The 15,731-nt window shown below is 42.3% G+C and overlaps 2 protein-coding genes across 4 annotated transcripts in view; both read right to left on the bottom strand.

Annotated features, from left to right (window-relative positions):
* Window positions 1-540: 540 nt before the first annotated feature.
* On the bottom strand, window positions 541-4,675 carry lrrc28 (leucine rich repeat containing 28). Of its 2 annotated transcripts, none has more exons than XM_011609558.2 (10): window positions 4,533-4,675; window positions 4,098-4,328; window positions 3,938-3,978; window positions 3,749-3,786; window positions 3,533-3,670; window positions 2,718-2,924; window positions 2,520-2,622; window positions 1,539-1,702; window positions 1,226-1,385; window positions 541-1,129 (listed from the first exon to the last, which is right to left on the bottom strand). In XM_011609558.2, the coding sequence occupies exons 2-10, from the start codon at window positions 4,263-4,265 to the stop codon at window positions 1,063-1,065; spliced, it is 1,086 nt and encodes a 361-aa protein (XP_011607860.2). In that variant the 5' UTR covers window positions 4,266-4,328; window positions 4,533-4,675; the 3' UTR covers window positions 541-1,062. The 2 variants fall into 2 exon arrangements, with proteins under 2 accessions (XP_011607860.2, XP_011607861.2); XM_011609559.2 differs by having other exon boundaries at window positions 4,098-4,191.
* Window positions 4,676-5,311: 636 nt separating this feature from the next.
* The window catches only part of igf1rb (insulin-like growth factor 1b receptor), a 36,017-nt gene continuing 25,597 nt past the window's right edge, over window positions 5,312-15,731 (bottom strand). The window contains exons 8-21 of one of the 2 annotated variants that reach the window (XM_029846032.1): window positions 15,451-15,686; window positions 14,922-15,089; window positions 14,483-14,690; window positions 13,092-13,411; window positions 12,883-13,016; window positions 12,022-12,181; window positions 11,828-11,927; window positions 11,630-11,700; window positions 11,328-11,557; window positions 11,137-11,244; window positions 10,771-10,930; window positions 10,531-10,660; window positions 10,313-10,447; window positions 5,312-9,056 (exon numbers count right to left, since the gene is read on the bottom strand). In XM_029846032.1, coding sequence (XP_029701892.1) covers window positions 8,552-9,056; window positions 10,313-10,447; window positions 10,531-10,660; window positions 10,771-10,930; window positions 11,137-11,244; window positions 11,328-11,557; window positions 11,630-11,700; window positions 11,828-11,927; window positions 12,022-12,181; window positions 12,883-13,016; window positions 13,092-13,411; window positions 14,483-14,690; window positions 14,922-15,089; window positions 15,451-15,686 — 2,665 coding nt within the window. In that variant the 3' untranslated portion in view covers window positions 5,312-8,551. Of the gene's footprint in view, window positions 9,057-10,312; window positions 10,448-10,530; window positions 10,661-10,770; window positions 10,934-11,136; window positions 11,245-11,327; window positions 11,558-11,629; window positions 11,701-11,827; window positions 11,928-12,021; window positions 12,182-12,882; window positions 13,017-13,091; window positions 13,412-14,482; window positions 14,691-14,921; window positions 15,090-15,450; window positions 15,687-15,731 lie in introns of both variants that reach the window. The other variant, XM_003969432.3, reaches the window with a different exon arrangement.

Here is a 15,731-nt window from a genome sequence, read left to right as displayed (position 1 = left end):
CACCACCAGGAATGGAAGATGTATCTTCTTTGATGTGATAATACTAGACAAATGTCTACTTAATTCCCTCCTCACTCTCCTCTTGTTTTGATATTTAACATTCATTTAGTGGTGGTTTCACTTGGGCTGATCCAGGAAGTGCTCAAAACAGTTTACATTTTATATGTTTTCTTGTTCAGTTTTGATTCCATAGTAGAACAATGACTTCTGCTCTTTTGCAAGCTGCTTGTGTGAGTTTCATTTTGTGTGTGTGTGCACGCACGTGTGAACAGTGGCTATATTTCCACGTGAACCTGCAGTCAGCAGATATTTGAGATTTCCAGCGGGCACACTTTGATTTGAAACAGATCCCGCTGATGGAACTGCCCCTCCCTCCCCAGACCTCTGCTACTTTCACATGAACACACACACACACACACACACACACACTGAAGGTGACACACCTGAAATCTCAGATGTGTCATCGCACCCGAAACGATGAGGCAAATGCAAAATTCCCCAGATTCATTCCGTGCGATTTAACAGCCACAAATGCAGAGGTTAAACATTAGCATCATTTACTGGCAAAAAAAGTCAAACAAGAACAAATGATAAATTAGGATTGCACAGAAAGACAATAGGGTGTCAGCTCAGTCACAGTGAATCTGTGAAGCTCAGAACCATCAGATCATCGTCCCTACAGATGACAGAAGCATCACGCTGGAGGACTGTATGTCCAAACACACATGGCTGCTGTTGAGTGGTTCTCACGCTTGCTGGCTTGACTCTTTAAATTATAAGCACTCATTAAGCAGACACATTCCATCCAATCGTAAAATATAGAGCTTTGTAAAAAAAGGGATTTCATAGAATTCAAATAGTGCATTTAGAAAAAATCTGTGTGGTTACTGGACCTCTAACGCCGTAACACACACAGAACTGTCCCAGACGGTCCCCCAGCCAGGCCAGTGTTCAAACATGGCTGAGGCAGCTGCACTGCCATCATCTCCTCCACCTCCTGTCTCTTCACTTATTAGGCATTTGCTGACAACTCCTGGAAACCAGTCCTGGATGAACGAGTCGTCAGTTAAGGTCAAAGTTCCTGAGGCAGTGAGTTGAACAGCAGTAGGCCACAAAATTCACGGACGTCCTTCAGACGGGAAAAAAGAGCCACTTTTATCCATACTGGTGTGAAAACAGTAATTGTGACCTTTTTACATGTAGATGAAGGCAGAGATATTCTGACCTGCGGTGAACTCCTGCCAACAGGGTGTCGCGGAGGGGAAAGAGTTTGGGGTAGATGCTGGTGAACATGGCCTGGCTGCAGTGGTGGCAGTGTCCCAGGGGGAACTGCAGCAGGTCCAGCAGGTTCTTTGGGAGGCTGGTGGGAGGCAGCAGGTCAAGCTCTACAACACAACAGGACAGGAAATATTCACTTTTCACCAAGAGACAGAAGAGATTTCATCAAGTGCAAAAAGTAGTTCTGTGCTCTAAAAATACAGTACCAGTCCATTTCTCACAGGAGCTGAGGTGGACATACTCGGTTTCTAAATAAACACCTGTTTGGTAGATGTGGTGCAGGGACCTCATGGCGAGCTCTTCCAGAGAAACCACGTTATCCATCTCTGATGCCAATACTTTCACTTCAACAGGAAGCCCAGCCAGAGCATCATACGGCTGCTTATCCGCGCCACTCTCCACCACACCGGCCGACCTTCCACACCTACAGCCACGCAAAAACACGAAATAAATCTTTACTTAAAATTTTTCATGTCCATTTCTAATGTTGATTATTTCCAGAAATGAAAGATATTTCCTTGCAAATAAAGAACAAAAAATAAGCTTGTTTTACACTTTAAAGCAAAGATGTGAACTGAAATGTGTCTTCTGAGTGAGTAAAGTTAGGACACCCTACCCCCCCAATAACTCCTGTCTACCTATTTTGGCTAAAATAACTTCAGAGAGATGGTTCCTGTTGCATCTACCAGACTGACACCAGTCTGGGGTACGATTGATTCACTCCTTTAGTGAATTTAGTGCTGCCTTTGTAGAGGCACCAAGAGCAGAACCAGCCGCAGGTCTTGGTCTCCTCTCAAGGGGAATCTGCTTGGACAGTCACAGTTGGACATGTTGGCACTTGAGTTGAATGTCCTCCACATGAAGACTTTTGTCCGGGCTATGAAATGGCCGATTAAACAGTGTTTGTTTAAATCCCTCACCAGGCATGTAAGGAGCTCCACTCTCCTCTCTAATGACCCCAGAAAGCTATTTGAATGTCCCCAGTTTCACTTCAACAGTCAGCAGCCTCCTTCAAAAGGCTGATTACCCATGTTCTGTCGGTTGTCGAAACTTTCTCCACATGACCTAAACCAGCAATTTATTGTTGTAGGGTTTTTTTTATCCTCACATGTGTTTCAGAGTAAAATTTACCCAGTTAAAGAATCTCATACTGCTTCACATGAAGTGTAACTGAAATGGAATAAATGAACTTTAACCATGTTAACTTAAACTGAACTTCTGTGTTTTGTGTGCTGTATTACCCGCTGCAGCCAATGACCTTGTTGTACAAGTAGGATGGAAGGGCTCTCAGGTCCACATTACTGTCCACAAAAATAAACTGCAGCTCCTGTGATCTGCCTAGATCTGAAACACACACACACACACACACACACACAGAATAACACTGCTTTCTTCGGGGCTACGACAACAGCAGCACGTGCTCAAAGTGATGCACTGACCAAGTGGCAGGAAAGAGAGCTGGTTGGCAGCCATGGATAGCTGGTTGAGGTGCCTGAGCCAGCACAGCTGACGGGGAATGTGTCTCAGCAGGTTGTGGTCGACAGTCAGGGTCTGCAGAGAAGCACAGCTGGACAGCTGATGTGGAAGCGACCTGAGCTGGTTCATCGACACATCCAGAGTTTCCAGTTCCTGCAGGAGTCCGATCTCTGAAAGTTTCAGAGGTAATAGTCATGTTTGGTAAAGACCTATTTCTCCTAACATGTTTATAAATGATACAGAAAACAGATATTTTTTTCACATTATAATTATGAGTATAAAAAAACAGACACAGTTGTTGCCTTCAATTTCTACCACTGATTGCTTCAACATCATCAATAAATCATGACAAAAGATGGACATACTGCAGATGAAAATGCGATATCTTTGTCCGGTAACTTTAGCGAGACACTGTCGCCCCCTCCTGGCCAACTAAAATATTATTGTCTAATGTGTTAACTGATGAGCCACTAAAGTCTTTGATACTCAAGGCTGCAAATGCATGGGTTTTATTGGAATTGATCACACATTTCTGCTTTATTCATTGACTAATGTGTAGACAGAGCCTGATGGAGGTGTGCAGTAGTGCAATTTCTTTGCAGAATTATCTTCATCCTACAATAACTTTGCTTAATTGAGTTTTAAATTATCTTTACATCACAGCTCTTCATGCATGTGATGCCATTAAATGAGAAAACCTTGTATTTATTGACTTTTTTAGACTTGGTAAGACAAATTGTGAGCTAAACACAAAAAAATAACAGCTAGCGCATTTTACCTGATGGAAGGTGCTTCAGCTGGTTATTGTACAGTCTCAGATGACGCAAAGACCTAATTCGGCCGATGTCTGAACAGAGATGATGTAGGACGTTATCGCTCAGATCTAATGATTGCAGTCTTGCCAAGTTTCCAATTGCTGCAAACCAATGCACAACAGGGTAAATGTCATGTGAATTAAGGTCACATTGTAATCTTCAGTATTAACACTGAGTACCTTCAGGAATAATGACAATGTTGTTTGAGGGCAAATACCTTAAATGAAGTAGAAAAAAATACCTGATTATAATTCACAAAACACTTTCCCATTTAAAAATCTGAAAAAGTAAATGCACAATGACAACAATAAAGGTTGAAAGAGCACAAAAGTCCACCATGGAAGCACTTATTTAGAGCACAGACTCACAGTTCGATAAGATTCGGCAGCTTCTGGGCAAGATTGTCCGGCTGAGAAGAAGAGATAACAAAAATAATAAAAAATAATCATCACTGAATGGATTCTGAGCTACAACACTGTAAGAAAAGTGGGTCCCGATCACATTAATGATGAATCCCAAATTGGGTACCAGTGTCGTGAGCGAGTTCCTCTTCATGTAAAGTCTTTCCAGAAACTGCAAACCTTCATCCTTCAGCAGCTCGATGGGAAAAGTGTTCAGGTTCCTGTAATTCAGAAAGAGGGTTTTGTGACGCTCTTGTTTGGCGATGAAAATAGTTTCATGGAGTTCAACTGCCATTTCTGAAGAGAGCTCTCCCCCTCCGGGACACGATGCTGATTTCTTCTAATGCACGATTCTTTCCTGAAATAAATGTGGGAACAAAAAAAGACGTGCATAAAGAGGACCCAGTGTTTCTCCTTTGAAACAGGGACAGTTTAAAGTAACAGGTACTTTAAAACACCAGTACACTTGACTTCAGCTAACTGGCTAATGTTAGCATGCTAGGGAAACAGCTGCTATTACCGCTGTATTACAGTTTAAATAACATTAAAAACACGCATTTACCTTAACTATACTTTGATTTATTCACATATTCATCCCACTTGTGGTTATGTCTGGTCATACTGAATATGTATGTTTTTATATCATCGCATGCCCCAGTGACGAATAGACTGATAGCGACCTAGCATGAGACTTATGGCCCCGCCTTTTCCCGATTCCTCCAGCATCTCATTGGCTGGATTCTAGTGACGTCACATGGATGGCTACTTGGTTTGGTTAAACGCTGTTTACTCTGTCCCTAACAAAACTAACTCATGTTACTGTGAGTAATGTCTCCGTTTGGAAAAGAGCGTAGCTAAACAAACGCAACCATCTTTTATTCTATGTACAGTAGCTTAATATTTTTACGCTAAAACATGAATATTATAGTGATTTCTATATGGAAAGCGTACGGTTTAATTTGAAGTCAAGCTTTTATTCTGAAGGAGCAAAGTGCAGCGGGGCTTGAAGTGCCGCTTCCGCTTGTTTTAGTAGCTTTTTCGCCTTTGATTAATGCGTCGGAGGCGCTGGTGAAACAGCATGGAGGTCCTTTATAAAGGTTAATTTTGGCTGTTTTTGCAGAAGTTTGGGTTCAACAAGTCCCTTTTTAACAACAATTTGGAGCTTCAGCACTAAAATGTAATTATTAGAGATTTAAGTTTGACATATTCATTACTTTCTTTGAAAGCTTTCAGTTGAAGCCACTGTAATGGTGAGGGCAGAACCAGAACTCTCATTAAATCCCTTTGTCCCATTAGATCCTTTTTTACATTTATTTCATGAGAAAGTTGACTACAAAAATGTAAATGAAAAACAGCTTTGCATACATTTTTATTAATCTCAAATCCTGTGTAGAAAAGAAAAAAGAATCAGAAAACATTCTTTCCTTCAGCCAACAATTTTTCCCAGTACTCGTAAAATATAGATAACAGGAAAAATTCTGACAATGGCATGTACAAAAAAAAAATCAAAATAGAACTTTTACAGATCAGGTCAACAGAAACAGATTTGGAAGGCTGTGAATAATTTACACACATCAAAACCTTCTAACAAACTTGCCATTAATATAACAAAACAGAAAACATTAAAAAGTCTTGTTCAGTTTAACGTCCACACTGAGGTGGTCCAGTGGTAAAACGTGAAGCAAAACCAGACCACAAACGCTCACATGACCATCCTGACCTTGTAAAAACTGCTGACACGTTGAGTCTACGTGTAAAAAGTTGCTTTGTGAGGGGAGATTCATGCACAGATGGCAACAGGTGGAGGCACAAGAAAACCAGCGGTGCCAGTATATCAGGCAGCCACTATTCCCAACAAGAATAAGTAAATCATGAGCAGATGCAGCATCTAAAACAGAAACATGAACAGAAATATAAAGAATCCACTTCCTGCTTGAACAGAATCTTGCTGGGGGGACTCGTTACAGCTCTTCAGAATCAGTAAAATCTAAAGTTATGGATTATCTGCAGGACAGAGTAGAATATTAAACTGGCTTTTACCCCCTGCTGCCTCTGGCCCTGTCAGGATGCTTTGGTTTGTGGTTTGATTTTGAACTTGTTAACAGCATTCAGTAATGTTGTCATTGCAGATGTTTCAATTCTCTACACGTTAAACTGAAAAATTGAGGTAGATGACTGGCTGAATGGTTTACAGAACCTTTCAAATAAACATTGAAAAGACATAATGACTACTGGAGAATTCTCTACAGTGATTTACTCAAGGATCATGACCGAAAACATTTGGGACTTTGGGAGTCTCAATGGGGCCTCGGTGGAGAAATCATCAAAGAATCTCTGATCTCAACAACAAATGCTTGGATATAAAAGTGATGTGAACCTTTGCCAGCAACATGCAAAAACGATAATAACCAGATGAAAAAAGGAAGCTAATCAGCAGAGTGTAATCAACCTTCTGCCAACTTTTTCAGTTTCAGAAAAATATGATGTGAAGGCTTGTTTCTGCACTAAATTTGGAAATTCACCATTTTGCTTTCACTTCGTACCTTGAGCCCGGTGTCTGAAGCAGCACAGATACAAAGAAACAGGAAGAGACAATATTTGACAGAAAGCTTTCGGACAGAACCTTATTTTTAAGTAAACAAAAGGCTTCACCCACCCTAAAATACCCCCCTCTCCTCCAGGCTTTTCTCTGGTTTATTGTGTTTTTCAGCGCTCTGGTTTTACCCCCCAACAAACATTAAACTGACTCGCAGCTGTTTTAATAACCATGTAAGTAAATTAATATAATTTTCATGACAAATGAGCTCCAGGTTGGACTGGCTTAATGAAGGAAGATGTGCAGAGTGATTACATGTGCCGAGACCTGCAGGAAGGGAGAGAAAACAACTGAAAACATTGAGGAGTTTACTGTAGAGAAATAAAACCCCAAATCACTGAAAACAAAAATAAGGCTTTCTTTGACTTTTACACCACAGCTAAATTAATGTCTGTTAAATACACATGGATTTAGTTACATCTGAATGTTCTGATAACCTTTTCTTTGATATTGTCATTACCGGGATTCCATACAGGAAGTGCAAGGAATCATTCAAATGCCCCAACACCAAATCTGGTTCCACACTGTTGAGTATTTAATGATCTAATTTAATTGCAGAGGTTCTCTCTCTCTCTCTCACACACACTCTCTCTCTCTCTCTCTCACACTCACACACACACACACACACACACACACACACCTGAGACTGAGTTGGGAACCAGCAGTGATGCCTGACCTTTGCCTGACCTCTGTCTCTGGAGAGAAAATGGTGATTTTGGTACCATCACTGTTGTCATCTAGAGGGGCATTGAGTTAATGGCGCTTACTTTCACAAGGCAAAGAGACGTTCCTTAACAGACACAGAAAGGAAACCAGCTCAAGAACACATTTTGCCTTTACAAGCATTAAAAAAGGGCTGTAGTGGAAAAGTTTGCAGAGCTGACCTGAAGGAGTTTTTTTTTTCTTACCTCTTTTATACATAGATAATAACTATATTACAACCACAAAAGGAATAAAGAATAGCAGCTTCTTTCTGTACATGATGAACATCTCCAACCATATAAAAGTTAGAAAAGTGACTCAAACAACTGGTGCGCACATAAATGCTCTGCCCACATATGGATGTTGTAAATGCAGCAGACACATGACTATTCTAAAAAAATAGCTGTTTGTATACGACAAGGACCCCCCTGAACTCAGAGAAAGTCCCACTAAAGGGACATTATTGTCCTCTTTTTGCTCTTCCCTCCACAGTTCTGATTTAAGAGTTTTTTATTACTGTAAGTATTGAAAGCATGACATGAGATGAGGATGTGGCTCAGTCTGGGAAAACTGAGGTAACCTAGGTCCAACTTAGAACTGTGGAGGAAAAGCAACTTCCCTTTGAGTGAAGAACTTTAAATTCGAAGACAGCAGGTCAAAGTGCTTCTGTTGCTCTTGCTGGCATTTTCATGCCCATATGTTGGAGACTGAAGAGAAATTTGGAGGAAATTTTGAAGCATCATTTTGGCAAATAAAACTGCAAATTTCTCCTTCTGGTGGTGGACTGGCCATCAACGTTGACAGCAACAATGCCGAATAACTGGTGAAAAACATTCCCCCGATATGCTTTCTTAATAACGCCTGCCCAAATGTGACCAGGATAAAGGCCTACACATGGAAATTCAGATAAAAATGTAACAAACAACAGTTTATAAAATAAGTTAAGCCATGAAGAGAGACAGAGCTCCCATAAAGGATTTGTACTTCTTTTTTTGTACCTTTTCTTGTGGTTTTCTCAAACAGGGCAGTCTGACAGCCAGCTGGTGGAAACCAAAACCAGAACAATACGAAACAAGGTGTGAAAGCACAGCGACGCATGGACCTCCTGGCAGTCTTCACACTCGAGACTTCACACTGAGTCTTTGTGCCTTGCCAAGAACTCAACTGCAGCTGGTTAACATGGTGTTGCTGTAAGACTCCAAAAAATGCAGGTGCACCCGTTGAGATGTTCTCCAGAGCAGCAGGTAAGAGGGTTTGCAGTCTGCTGGCTGCCTGTTGTTCAGTCAGCAGGCAGATGACTGTGGGAGAGGCATCGCGCGTTCATTTTTACGGCCTCCATTCATGTGTGCGTACGGCGGCAAGTCGTCCAGGGACGGCCGAGCGCTTGCATCAGAACCCGCCCCTGACAGGCCGTTGGCTGCCTGCTGGCTGGATGGCTGCTTGTCCACGGCAGCGGTTGACGTACAGGGTGAAGATGGGGAGCTGGCTGCTCGCGAGGGAGCGGGTGGCGTCTCTGAGCTGGGGGAGGGTGGGGTCTGTTGGGATACGGGGGTCTGTTGTGGCTGTACCGAGGAGGAAGAGGACGGCGTGTCCAGAAGAATGTCATCCACGTTGTCCAGTTTGCCTATGTGTGGTTGTGGCGCTTCGGCTGGTTTGTTATCTGCACTGTAGAAGAAACTAACCTCGCTGAAGGATGGCTCGAGCTCGTCCTTTATGCTGCTGATGATCTCCACAAAGGATGGTCGCATTTTAGGATTGTACTGCCAACACATTCGCATCAGCTCAAACCTACACCAAAGAACACAACGCACATGAGATGGAACCACAAAATCTCCATGACTTTTACACAGATTCCAATAATATTCGGACTTTGCTGCGGGCTTCACCAGTCCTCAAAATTCCCGTTGCAAATCATCAAAACAAGCCCAACTGAAGTCACTTTCCTTAGCCTGTGAACTTAATATCAACTGTCTATAATAGAAAATATCTATTTTTCGGGCAATGCTACTTGTTTATTCTTAATTAGCTGTAGTCCCGGCAGATGAAGATTACTGTATTCTCTAATATTCTGTGCCCTCATAACCTGAAGGTAGTCTGCAGATATACAAATTCCTCTGTGATCCAGGCTGTATTGGCTCAATGGTTCGGTAAGTTTGTAACTGTTGTGGAATCTTAATGCTGGTAAAAAAAACCTTAGGCTCCGTTTACACAACAACCTTTTGGGGTGAAAACGCAAAGCTTTAGTTCCAATTGGGCTGTTTGTTTGCAATAGAACAGCTGAAACTGGAGCGATAAGAAGACTCTAGAGTGGAACGCTTCGCACAATCCACTACAAAGCGGAGCATTTTCGGCTATTTTGGACATGCACTCCAGCTGAAGGCACCTAAGCTTGCATGAGTAGTTGTAGACCATACGTAGTATAGAAGAAGTCCGGTACCACTCAATACACTTTCTCTGGAAGCGTTTTAGTTTTACAGTTCAGAGTTGCGATTAGAAGCAACTTCGGCTCGTGCACCTCGTGTGGGTCCACTGGAATATTTTGGTGCTCGCCATTATATCCGTCGTTGTTTTCAACCTGTTCACTGCTGTGATTAAGTTCTATATAGGTGTACGTTTGTTACCGCCAACTGCTGGCCTGACGTGTTCTACGGCATATTTGTCTGCGTGCACGGAGATCATTAGCCATACGTGGCCGTCTGCATGGGGAACTGTTTTCAATAAATTCTGAAAATGTTGTTGCATTAAAGGAGCCTTACTTAATGCTCACTTGACTTCCGACAGGTCTTATAGATCAATCCAAGATCTATCCAAACATCAGCTTTTCATGCTGTGGCCACTAATGTTTAGCCACTACTTATCACAGCTCTATAAACCACACATGTGGTCTCTGGTGGATTCAACTGTAAAGCAAAGCACCATGGAACCACACTGCCCCCAGAAGAGTGGGGACATACATGAAATAGACGTTCAAATTCCAGATTTTTCTGACTTGACTATAAAAACCAGAATGCAGTGGATTAATAATTTTGTTTTGTTGGTCTTACAGCATATCAGGGCAGTTCTGCGGTTTCTCTAGGAGGCCTCCTTCCATGACGAAACGGAGCACTTGTTCATTGGACAGACCCTGGTAGGGCTGCTCTGCCAGGGTTGCGATCTCCCACAATACAACCCCAAAGGACCTGCACACAACAGGTGTATGACAATAACTCAACCAAAGCTCTCAGCTGTAAACAGAGAAAATGAAGCCACCATTTTTACTTACCACACATCAGAGTTGGTGGTAAAGACTCCATCTTTCAGAGACTCAGGGGACATCCAGCGGACGGGGAGCAAACCTTTACCTCCTTTACGGTAGTAATCGGTCTCATAAATGTCTCTCGTCATGCCGAAATCTGCTCGCGAGAGTGGACAGACACACACGAATAAGTTTACCCAGTGACTTTTCTCACCTATTAGACATTTTACACCCCCACTGGACCTTCTACTCCTCACATTCTATTACCTCCAATTTTTACTGTGAAGTCCTCAGCCACCATGCAGTTTCTAGCAGCCAGATCTCTGTGGACAAACTTGTTAGCATTGAGGTAAGCCATGCCATCAGCGATCTGTCCAGCCATCTGCAGCATCTTCTTTAAGGGCGGGAGAGACAGACTCGACCACTGCTGCTGCAGACAGGTACAACAAAGAGTCTTTAGCTAAGTAAAAGGGTTTGTGCTCCCCTCAAGTGTATATTGTAATCGTCTCCACTGAACAGTAGAGCCTTGAGACCATTGTCAAGGTTTCAATGCAATCAAATCCTACTGAAATCAACAAACAACAGACATCAGTTGTTCGTGGACCTGATGCGAAGCATCAGCTCAGACTCTACCTCCTTAGGACGGAGAGAGCGCAAGTAGCTCTTCAGGTCCCCGCGGGTCATCAGCTCCATAATGACGAGTGTGGGCTGGCCCTGTGAAACTACTCCCAGGAGACGAACCTGCGCGAATGCCACACATGATAGAATTGACTTACCCTCTTTGGTTTATGCATCTGTGTATGTGTGTGTGTGTGTGTACACACCACATGGTGACAGTTAAACTCCTTCATGACTGAGGCCTCATTCAGAAACTCGATTCTCTCCCTCATGCTGGCAGACTCATTGACGGTCTTGATAGCAACACGGGTTTCTGGCTCATCCTTGACCACACCCTTTGCAAGGCCCTCGTACACCATACCAAAGGAGCCCTGACCAAGCTCACGGCTCAGGCAGATCTTCTCTCGGGCCACCTCCCATTCGTCCGGCACGTACACTAGAGGAAATTAGTAAAGTTTTAATGAAAAGTTAATAACTATGTGTATCACACACACACATGCGCACGCACTTTCTGCAGCACTGAAGTACTCTGGGTTAACAGAGGCATACAGGACGCCATTTCCAAGTCTGTCACTGTTCCTGACAAAAACAAAACAACAACAATTAATATTACTTTCACTCTGATTTATGCTAATGCATACTGCAGTCTCAACAATAACAGAAATTATTGTCATTATAAACATATTTCATCATTTGAAAAAAGTACCTTTTCTTGTTGAGCACCACCAGCATTGTGACTAATAGGCAGATGAAGAAGACGATGGCAATGGGAATGAAGATCATAGCAAAGAGGATGTTTTGATATCCTGTTGGGTCAAACAGTTTGGTTATTAAACATGGAGTATACTTGTAATATTTAAACACAGATGTCAACAAAGCAGACATTTCTCCGAGGCTTACTTTCAGCCACATAGAGGTCCAGAATGTGTGTCCACGAGCCATTTCCAGCCAGGGAAATTGCTCTGACTCGGACCGAGTAGTTTCCTGGACTGAGGTTGGAGAGACGAACGCCGCGCTGAGTCTGATACATCTGACCAGAGACACATTCATGCTTCTCGCTCTGGTAAATGAACGGGACAAGAGATGACATTTACAGGCTGAATCTTAGGAACGTGAGAAATAAATCACAAGGAGATTACCATTTTAGCAGTTGTAGCATTACATTAAAATGGGTCACAAGAACAATTCCTACAACTATTTACCAGGCGAGTTGTATTAATGACCTGTAATGTTTAAAGAACCTCTAAATAACATGTCAGACTCTCATTTCAGGGAGCTGATATTTTCCATCACAACTCATGAAGGAAAATGACCTTGTTTTATAACGGCTAACAGCATATAATTAAAATGTGACAGTGACAAATGTGTCCTGTCAAGACCTTTCTAAAGCCCAGAATTAAATATTATGCCTTAATGGTGTTTACATCAATCTCAATCAAACAATCCTTGTGTAATAAGTGCTCACTTGATGACAAAATAATCTTTTGACTGACAGCCTCTCACAGATTTCACAGTACAATATCCAGAACGTGAAATTGTTGCTATGGTTGCTTCTTTTCAGAAACAATTGCAGATCTGAAAGAATGTTGGTGATTTTTTATATGTCACGATTCTGTTTACATATTATCAGTCATGTCAGAACCCATATTCCCTTTATTCCTTTACCACAAAGCACATCAGCTATCTTAGTCGGCACATTTCTCAGAGGGGAAATGCAGTCTTGTGGCTTTACATTGGCTGAACCCTTTGGTGGGAGCTTACCTCAGAGGCCAGTTTAAACTTGATTTCATACATGAGGACTAGTCCGTTGGGGTGATGCGGCTCTGGCCAGCGCAGGAACCCCCAGTCCTCATGGCCTTCCCAGGTCACTGTACCAGGTATATCATCGGCCTTTTCTGTGGGAAAAATATCGCCAAGGTAAACAGAAAAGTTGGAAGTGAAGTAACACTCACTAGCGTAAATTCATTCACCTGCGGGTTTGGTTCTGGAGAAGACAAACTCTGCAGCGCTGCAACGTTGAACTTGGCGATTGCAGGCATGGATGTCGATTCGGTAAACTGTAAAAGGCTTTAGGCCAGAGATCTGCAGCTCGCGCTCCGTCACAGACTGCTCAGTGAACTCAAACTCTCTGTCCACTGGCTCTACGTTGTCACCACTGTTGCTGCTGCTGCTGCTGTTGCTGCCAGCCTGGACAGAAGAAACTGTGCTGTTGTTGATGGGAAGCCTATTGTGAGGCCAGTGTGTGGAGTTGGCTACACCAAATACATCTCGCCGGCGTCGATCTGGAGGCCTGGAGAGAGAAGATAATCAACAAACTTTAGAAAAAGGGGGCTAACACAACAAAATCCAGCGTAATTACAGTTGAAGTGGTTTCTTCTCATCTGAAAGAAGCGTTAAAAATTAGAAACATGATGAAAATGTACAGCATACATACACTGAACATTAGGTAAACAACAATGGTTACACACAAGCAATTTCTTATAGCGGACCTTATTTGACAGATTCTCTTCAAAAGAAAAGCTGCGCAGCTAATTTTTCTAACTACTGGTTTTTCTTCAAAAATCCTGATGCTAGCAAGTTAATTGCAAGTCATTTTCCCAATCATGACCGCATTCACAATGAATACAAGTGGATACAGTGGATTACAATATTATAAACAATAAAAAAGAAGGGTAATAATTTTATGATATATCAAACATAAACAGCAGATTAAGACAGGATAAATAAGAATATATTGAATTTCAAAAGTTTGTTGAACAGCTCTTCCAGATGAGGATGTCAATTGTGTAGTTTTATGGCTGTCGAAAAAATAACATTTTCCAAATTTATATTTTCATATATTTCAAAAAATAACAATAAGGTGGGTTGGAGTGGCCTTCAGAATAATGTCAAATGGTGTTTAGGAATAAAGTCCCTGTACTTGCCTCCACCTAAATGTAAAATGTAAACCTTGTGTGTGTTAAACTGTAAAAGTAAAAAAAAGGGCTTTACACAGAAATATGTTGGGGACATCACAAACATGTGAAAGAGTGCAGAACATTAAAAGATCAGAAGAACTATCAACAGATCACAAGGGACCATTTCTTCCAGTCAGAATAGTGTAATGTATAAGACGAATTCCCAGAATGTTACACATTAGTGTGACAAAATAACTAAGAGACGCATCACCAAAAGTGAAACATTCACTTTAGGCTTGGATTCATTCATCCATAAAAATGGTTCAAAATCTAAACATTAAATTGTACCAATGTAATTTAAGGCAGTCCTACTCTGAATCAGCAGGTGAGGCTTCAATGGAGCTCAGATGAATCATTTAGAACATTTGAATCTTTAGATTAAAACAAAAAAAAGACCTGTGTACCTTGGTGTAAAGATGGAGTTGTGCAGGAAGTTTTCAAAAACCTTTCGGTAAGAGGCGTCAGCAGCCTCAGCTTCCAGATCCTCCACCGATTTGGGACAGGGGCAGCACGGACCCTTCTCTGGTCCATCAGCATCTGGTTTAGTGGGCTTAGTGTCCTCTTCCTGGTCCCCTACACCCGTGGCTGCAATTCTTATGGGGAGCTTCAGCTCTGAAACAAGCAACCAATGTGTTGTTTTTTTATGACATTCATATAATCAACCATGGAGTGTTTTTATGTAGCACTGTAATGATCCTTGAGTATTCAGATCACTACATTAACGTTCATCTGTTTACACACCAGGGCAGACATTCAAGTAACCAATCAACACACAACACCGAGACTGTTCTGGGTGTACAGCCCAGGAAGCACCAGGTCAAAGAAATATTAGGATGTGTGCACCTTTAGAGCAGTAGTTGTGCTGATAAAGCTCTCTGTCTTCGGCTTGCTGCTGCCATCTGACCAAGTAATAAGTCTGGTTTCCATTTGCAGAGACGGGTGGTGACCAACGCACCACCAGCTGTGTGGATGAGTTGGAGTATGCTCGAACATCCTGGGGCATAGAGGGTGCTGGCAGAGAAACAAAGAACTAAATGACTCTCTTTGTGGGTGCTTCAAAGTGTAAACCTTAGTTCTGAAAAACCCTAATAACTTCTCTTTTCTGCCTCTCAGACCAAAGCACAATAGCAGCTGGATTTACTTAAAGCCGTGGTTTCATGTAATTATGCTGGAGGTTTTGTAAATCAGGTTGTCTCCCATCACTTTAACTTGCAGCTGTGTTTACTAAAACAGTTTTGCTCTCCACCTCTTACAGCATGGTTGGACTGTATCCACAAAAACATCACAAAACAATCATTCCATCTGTTTGAAAACCCAAAAGCAACAGATCTTTCCCAGTAACCTTGGTGACATATCAACTTGTCATATTAACCTGAAGGACGTGTGCGGATGTAGACGACCTTGCTCTTGGCACTGGGTACATGCTTGTTCTCCACCACAAGTGTGATGGCCTTCACAAACACAGCGTACTGTGTCCAGGGCTTCAGGCCAGACAGCAGGACCCCGGGGTCAGAGTCTCGGTCTTGTCTCAGCTCAACATCCACCATATTCCAGCTGTTGGAGCCACAACCATCCTGGCCCTCATACTCTGTGATATTCTGGTAAGGTCTGGGGAAAATAACTTAATCATTAACGGATGACATTTTAGCCAAG

The sequence above is a fragment of the Takifugu rubripes genome, chromosome 13 (genome assembly GCF_901000725.2).
Source record: "Takifugu rubripes chromosome 13, fTakRub1.2, whole genome shotgun sequence".
In the NCBI taxonomy this organism is placed as follows: Eukaryota; Metazoa; Chordata; class Actinopteri; order Tetraodontiformes; family Tetraodontidae; genus Takifugu; species Takifugu rubripes.
Note: the sequence above shows the minus strand (reverse complement) of the source record. Positions and strands in the feature narration are given on the sequence as shown.

What these genes read in the sequence shown, in the direction of transcription:
- lrrc28 (XM_011609558.2), bottom strand. Translation starts at nt 4,265, where the DNA reads ATGGCAGTTGAACTCCATGAAACTATTTTCATCGCCAAACAAGAGCGT. An exon ending in GGAACTCGCTCACGACACTG is followed by an intron (nt 3,979 to 4,097) that starts GTACCCAATTTG and finishes TCTTCTTCTCAG; the next exon opens with CCGGACAATCTTGCCCAGAA. An exon ending in TTGGCAGGAGTTCACCGCAG is followed by an intron (nt 1,130 to 1,225) that starts GTCAGAATATCT and finishes TCCCGTCTGAAG; the next exon opens with GACGTCCGTGAATTTTGTGG.